General features: G+C 38.5%; 1 protein-coding gene across 1 annotated transcript in view; it reads right to left on the minus strand.

The window, feature by feature from the left end:
- The window catches only part of erbb4b (erb-b2 receptor tyrosine kinase 4b), a gene marked incomplete in the record, with an annotated part of 262602 nt that extends 255178 nt beyond the window's left edge, over positions 1-7424 (minus strand). Inside the window, 1 exon segment of the mRNA XM_014011540.1 lies at positions 6868-7424. Coding sequence (XP_013866994.1) covers positions 6868-6946 — 79 coding nt within the window.
- Positions 7425-7857: the final 433 nt, after the last annotated feature.

A 7857-nucleotide genomic window follows, 5' to 3' on the forward strand; every position in this document is an offset into this window, starting at 1 on the left:
GTAAAATATGAGTGTAATGGAACCAAATTAAATATAATGTATAGTATAACAACCAAAAACAATAGAACTATATATATATATATATATATATATATATATTCTGAACTGTAATAATCAGATGAGGAGTTTGCTGCCTTTTTTGTAATATTTGGTGATGACATCATTGTGATATTTTGTGGCATTACACTTTAATATTCTTTTGCATTTTTATCTGTTATTCACCACATTATCCCTTTTGTGTGTGTGGTAAACTACTGAAATTTTAAAGGATTTATATTATTGTTTTTTATATATAAGCGATAGCATGTTTGGTGCAGTCATTTTTCATCCTTGCATAGATAAACAGTTTCACAGCCGAGTCTGAACCCCCACCCCTTATTTCTCTCTCTCTCGCGCGCGCTCCCCGATGCCTCTTTACAGCTGCTATGACTGACTGCAAACTCATTTATTACAGGTCACAAACATCAAGTGCTTCATTTAAAAGGACATCCCACCCACCCCACCTCTCTCCACCACACCTTCGWGCGCAAGTGAAAAATTGACCTGCAAGAATAGCATCCAGGGCACACCGCTCCATTAATCGGAGACCAGCAGCATCCAAAAAACAAAACAAAAAAAAATGGCAACAGGGTTTAAATCATGGGGACAAAGCAGAAAGACATGGGGTAATTCAGTGACATTTTCAATGTTTTCAATAAACCTGGAGCAAAAAGCCAATGAACAAAAGACATATTTTGACAAAGTTTTTAAAGACAGTCTATTTCACGTATTGAARTTTGTGTATTTGTATAGAAAAAAATGCAAACAGATGTTTTTCTCAGTTCTCTTATTAAAAAAAACATTAAAGTTCATATTTATGCAGAACAGAAAAGTCCAAATCAAGTTTTTATTTTGTTTATTTTTTGTTTATTTATTTGTGTGTGTGCAGGCGTGTATGTGTGTGTTCTGTCGGTCATAGCACTCAAAGCTGTCTGTAATTTCATTGTACATGCAGATTAGCTGTGGATATTTTAGAAGGGGGATTACTAAAAAAAGGAAAGAAACAGAAGGAAAAAGTCAAGAGAAATCAGCCCTCCAACACACACCCACGTGCACAACTGCATGAAAAGCTCGTTTGAAGGTGGAGCTAGTCTTTCATGCCCAAGTTGTCAGCCTATTATCATCCTTTCATATATTTGCCACCATTATTAACTGTGAGCGGGAATAGAAAAATAACACAAAAAGTGAGAATAAAACGCATCACTCTAATATGTCAGACTGTCTCTTCAGAGAGAGGAGGAAGCAGAAGAAGAAAAAAGGCCCATGGCAGACCGACTCTTATCATCAAACTCTCATTCTGAAACGTGGCGGTAATGAGTGTGTCTTAACAAAGATTAGCCATAATTTTCATTGTCATTTTAATGCTCCCACATAATGTGGAGGCTTACAAAGCCAAAGATGAAGGCAGAGGGTGGGCGGAGGAAGACGAACAAGCAGACACTGGAGCAGAGCGGGAGTCTCTGGAGCTTGGTTAGTCTGTCAGTCACCCTCTATCCTTCCAACCATGCATTCACACGCACGGCGCTGGACACAATCACCACACACACACACATACACACACATAGAGTATATGTACTTTTCCCCCCGCACTTTGTTACTGCATTTTGAAACCCTCAAAATGCGATTGTCAAAAGGTTCAGTGCCTGAAAGCCTCCCCTCTAGCAGGATAGACGGGCTTATTGTTAAAAGAGTAGCAGCAACAACAAAAGGGATCAAAAGCCTTGCAAACTGACAGACATACATGGTATGTTCAGGCTCCAGACATCTATATTGTTTTGTGAACTCTGGATTGAGACTTCCAAGGGTCTGGAACATGCACATTTGTGTCTACTATAAAGCAAAAGATTAGTGTGTGAACATGTGTAACAGTGTGTGTGTTTGCCAACTGGATTCATTTAGTTCACAACTTAATGGAAATCCATTTTAGAAGTTTATCKCAAATATTCCTAAAATAATATTTTTTAGATTGCTAAAATATTAATAATGTGCAAACAACTATGAATATTATCTTGCAAAACAGCAAAAGAAAGCAGAATTGAATTGTGRTGAGTGGTCTGAAAAAAATATTGCCATGCTTTAAAAAATATGTGAGGACAAGTTTTATCTTAGTTTGAATAATTTAAATGAAACGAAGCTTGAGTGGAGGACTAATAAATATACTTGTGGATTAAAATAGTTTTTGTGTTGGCAATCCTGGAATAATCTCTCTGTCCTCTTTCCTTCCTTGTTGAGCCTTTTTTTTAATAAACAGTGTTGGAAGAAAACATAATAATAAAAAAAACACTTTTAGAGTAGACATTTGTTAATTCTGGTCAATTGTAGAAACACAATTAATTTTATGTATGATAAGGTGAACCTTCAGAAAGAAAGAATAAACTGATAGGACATCACAAATGTATTAATCCTAAATTCTGAAGTAAACCTTTAAACTTGATATATCTTTAAATTCCATAAATCACACTTGAACCTTGCAGCAACAGCGAAACAAGGAGTAAAAAGTCCATGAAGAGAGTTTTGAATGACACATGCTTTCATTGCTCATGACACCTCATCACTTGGCTTTTTGTCTTGGGGTGCTGTTCCTGCTGATTGCATTGCATCACACTCAAAAAGCCCAAATGATAGCAGAAGCACCATATTGTCCTTTTCCAAGCTCTTTCTGGTGGTAAAATGCACATTCACGAACCCTTAATAAAGTGCAGCTGATTGATTTTCCCACAACACAGTTTTAGTCCTTAATCTGTTCTAACGAGCGGTGTTATAAAAGACATAAAGCGGGACAGTTTGAGCATGCAACCGTCTGCAGCACTACCTTGTTGTCTCAGCTTTGGTTGCTGTGTATTCAGCTCTCAGGYTCGGTGCTGCAAAGAGGCCAATGTACTTCTACTTGCATTTTTTTCTGATTTCATTTTCCCCCTCACATGGAAACAAAAAGACTCAAAGCTTGCTTAATTTACATCAAACAAAACGAGAAGCCGTAAAAAAACAGAAAAAAAACAACAACAAAGAACGTGATAAAGAGGAAATAAGCATTCCATTTCTAATACACCTTATCAAATCCACGGTAATCTAATTGCTTGTAAGCCACACACGAAACACATAGTTTGCATTTTAAATCTGTGTGATACACAGCTGGCTCAATTAAACATGTAGCAGATATGGGCGATGCTGCAATCCTGTTCAGACATCCTTCACTAAAAGGACATTTAACGGCCAAGCTGACAATGACACATGACAAAACGTATGCACGTGCATGGTGCAATTATAACTGCATATGATGAATGAGGGTGCATGAGGTTTGTTAACGTCACACACAGGATCTGATCCAATCATCTGTGCTGGCTGTAGAGAGTGGGATTATAAGCCCATCCACAAGTCACAAAGTGAAACTGTCTCATTTAATTTTCAGGAATAAAAACTTTAAAAACACGTGTATAAATTANATTAACAGGAATTAAATTTTATTTTATTTTATTTACACCGTCTGATGTGACCCTGAAACTTTCCTTTTGTGTTGTCTTATTATTTGTTGTATGTTGCTCTCATTATTTAGAGATTATTTTATTATTTTTATTTTCTTATTTATGATATAAAGTTGCAGACTGAGCTATTGGTGATGTTTTTTTTCTGAGAGATATGTGTAACCTTGTGGACCTTTATTGATGCTAAAATTTCAAAAAAATTTCAATTTTTTTTGTTGCAACAACAGCAGAGTTAAAAAAATGCCATCTCACGTTGGATCTTGCACATCTTTGAGGCTCTTTTATCATTTGCATCTGGCCACAAATTGTATTCTCCAATATGTTATAGCATTTATTCAGAATATTAATATTTCACCTAACATCAAGTATTTGATGAAAATACATATATTTTACTGTTTCAAAAGCAGCAAAGAAAAAAAATTGAGATCACATTAAACAGAAATCAGTTTTTAATGGATCAAGGGCTAAATATTGCTGCTCATCGCGGACAAGGGCAGAGACAAACGAGGACAAAAGCACAAAAAAGTCTGCATTCCCTTTTCCAACAAATGAAAATGAATCACCACCTAATCAAAGACAGCCATTCTTCTAATATAAAGCCTAGTGTCGGTGCAGGGTCAAAGCTCCTTTAACAGGCGATAGCAGATCGGACTGTAAGAGGGCTTTGTGGCATAGAGGAGCTGTGTAGGGCGCCAAATGTGTCACCATTCATCCCCTTCTGTGCTTTGAAAAAACCCACAACACAGAGAAGTCTACAAAAAGTTGCAGTCTTTGTCGTACCAGCAAAAAAAAAGAGGAAAAAAAGAGGGTTTGCTGCACTTAACCCTTGTAAACATTTTGATTTATTATGAACTCACAGCACACTAGAACGGCCCTGTCAATTTCAGTCCAGTAAAGTGTGGGTGCAACCATAAGATAAAGGGCGAAACAAGCTGAATATCCTTCACCTATGTTCTCCGTTACAGTTTGGAGTCAAAGGAAGGAAAGAGGAAATCATTGAACGCTGTAAGACAGAACATTTTAGAAATTTAAGCGATTATCATAGAAGCACTACACACAGCAGCACTAAACAGATAAATTGGATGCACACCTTCAGTCCCATTATATGAATATTCATATTCTCAGAAAGWGTTTATGAATGTGGCCATATGGTTCAGAATTGACAGCTGCATGTGTTCCCAAGCTCATACAGCTCCAGTGCAGAGCTGCAGTCAAATGAAGAGGAGTGTGCAGTGCAGGGACTCCCGAGGTACACTCAACAGATTGTAACGAGCAGACTCTGTGGTCGGCTTAAAAAAAACTAAAACTCCAGGTTAACTGAACAAATTAAAAGCATCTAAGGTTTACAGCAATAAAAAGAATTAAGCGAAAATCTGACGAGGTGGTGTTTTAGAAACAAGAAAAGTTAAAGTGGCGCACATTGTAAATGGTTTATTTTATTARAGGGCCATGACTCATTAGGGAGAACACATCAGCATCAAAGAACTGCAAACAGGAACAACTGTGGAGCYGTACCCTGCGTGTTTACATCGCAGCTCACGCTCACACACAAGCATCCAACAAGGATGTTGCCTTTTCTTTTCACAGAGAAGTTAATCCGCATTTATGCCAATTCTCTCCCTGATATTTGTATAATCCTCTTTTTTTTCTGCATTTGTCTGCAGCTCTCTGTTGTGTTGCCTTTTCTTGCCAACACATTCACATTCACTGGAGCTCCACTGGTGGATGATAGTTTTAGCTTGTGTGAAAGTGAATTACTGTCTCGCTCGTTCTAATCCTGCTTCCGTTGCTCAAACACAGGTGCAAGAAGGATCCCCACAGAGATTTGTCATATTACTCTTCTATATTTGGAAAATATATAAGCTTTACTACATAAAAAGACAATGACTCCAAAGCAAAGCTAATTAAGAATATTTAGTTTGTTTCACAGCCAGTTTTAGGTACCATCCTTTATTCTTTGAGTTTCTGAACCTTTATGTCTGTTATAATCCATCCACTGTGAAAACATCTACAGGCCTTCTTTCTTAAAAGTTTCAGGTCAAGATTATTTTAAGCAATACAATAGCAAAAAATAAAACAAATAAATAAAAAAACAGTAAAATAATCATATCCTCTAAAGTTATAAATAGTATGAAATGCATGCCCAAATATTGTCACAATCCAATCAGTGGTACATATATTTTTTTATATTTGTTACTTGTTAATGTATCATTTCAGTAATGTGTTTTCTTGCTCCTGATTATTCTAGTGTATTTTTTAATATTTGGTCACATTTGTTTCAAAAAAGCTGAAAAAGGCAAACTTGTGTTATTTTTTTTTTCTATTCGAGTGCTGTTCAAGTAAAGTTTTGGGTGTTTTTAATCATAGACGTGCAGGTGATTATGCACAGTGAGAATGGTGATGATGACGATTTAGTATTTTTTCATGTCTTTAAGGAGAGCATCAGTGCGTGCTCCTATGCCGCCCTGTGCGTAAACAGAGTCACTGCACCGTGCGCACAGTACTGCCACTGTTGGAGTAAAGCCCGGTGCGCTGCAGCGCTGACTGGCAAAACTCAAGCAACAAGATCAGTGAGGAAACTCACTGGAGAAGCAACATAAGGTCACAGTAATCTGCTTTGCTTATTTTGCTGATCAATAGTTCTTCTTAGTGTAACATTCAGCTCTAAAGAACTACAAACAGACTTGAGTCGATAAGTTTGAACTGACGTGTTCTTAGATCTACTGCGCTCGCATGGCGTAAAGCTGTTACCCACACAACCTGCTGTCCTGAAAACTGTAGTCTGTTAATTAAAAACGATAACCACCGGGTCACACAGCGTTCATCAATTCATCTTCAAGGATTAAAAAAAAAGAGCAGAGTTTGGAAGCAACTTGCGAGACAGTTGCGCATTTGACAGCTTGCCTACCCACATGAGCAAGCTCCTTTAAAAGCAACTTTGTCACATATATGTCTGTGTATTTGGCTCACAGACACGTGTTGTGGACACGGAATTATCTCTTTCATCAACAGCGTCGCTTTGGAAAAAGAAGAAATAAGTGATTCGACCGGTTTCCTGCAGCTTATCAGATGCAGCGCACTGTTCCAACCTGCCTCCTGCTTCAGCCGTGTGATTGAGGGGASCTGAGATTATTCTTGTTTTACCCAATAAAAGCCAGTAAATAAAAACAACATGAACGCTTTGGATCTCGTCCCAAGTGAGCAGTGCCATGCGTAACAAGGATCAGCATTGATAGAAAAAGAAGAAGAAAAAGTACGCTCCGTGGTTGGCTGCGCAACACTCCGCGCGCACTTCCCAGCTCCACGGTGACACAGGAGGGGGGGCAGGCGCTTGCCTTTCACTCACCTGATTGTGAACAGCCGAACCCAAACAGGAGGCTTGTCAGGAGAAAGCCGAGGCAACACAGGGCAGTRGTTGGTTTCATTGTTGTGCTTGGCAGGTAGCTCCCTTAAATTCACATGTCCAGCGACGTATCCTTCCTCAGCAGCCAGAAAGGATGAATCGTTTGCATCTGACGGCTCCCCAGCCTGCGACTTTGGGGACTTTCTTTGCTTCTGAATAAGTTCTCACTTTGCCCGAGTCTTCTTTATCTCGCCTCTTTATGCCTTCKGGTTTAATTTGTGACTGACGTGAAAGCAGAAAAAGGTCGAATAGACTAAGAATTTCCAGCACACGCTCCCCTTAAAAAAATAAGCTTGCCTAAATTGCGTAAAGCACTGTACTCATGCCATTACTCCCCGACTTGGACACAATATGCAGCTGCAGACTCTCATTCTTCAGACACACCCCCCGGGTCCCCAGAACCCCTCCTACCGGCACCGTGATTGGAACAGTGGCCCGGCGATCACCCAGAACCCCGCCAGGCACAGCTTGGTGCGCGACGCAATTGGCTGGCACGAGATCCCGAAACCTCCCGAATTTGTGCATCGGCTCTGTTGCACCTGTCACACGGAAAACAGCAGAGATCAAGTCTGCCAGAAGGATTTATAGCTGCAATAAGTAACATGGAGCTGCTTACAGGTGGCTTTGGACAAACTCATCAGTATTTTATAAAACATAGTTTAATTTTAAAACAATTGGTTTTAAATATAATTTTGTCCCCTGTTTACTCATTTGCAGCTTTTGTAATAAAAAAAAAATGTTTGTAAATGTGTGGCTTCATCTCAGTAAAGTATTAATTTTACTCAGCAAAAATAAGTTTTTCAACAACAAGATTTATTTTCTTGCTCTGTCATATATATATATATATATATATATATATATATATTATTTTTTTCCCTAACATAATGATGATGTGACTTGACCTGGCAGGCACTTGCGCTCATCTTAAGGCAC

Source organism: Austrofundulus limnaeus, unplaced genomic scaffold, assembly GCF_001266775.1.
Source record: "Austrofundulus limnaeus strain Quisiro unplaced genomic scaffold, Austrofundulus_limnaeus-1.0 Scaffold81, whole genome shotgun sequence".
Taxonomy (NCBI): domain Eukaryota; kingdom Metazoa; phylum Chordata; class Actinopteri; order Cyprinodontiformes; family Rivulidae; genus Austrofundulus; species Austrofundulus limnaeus.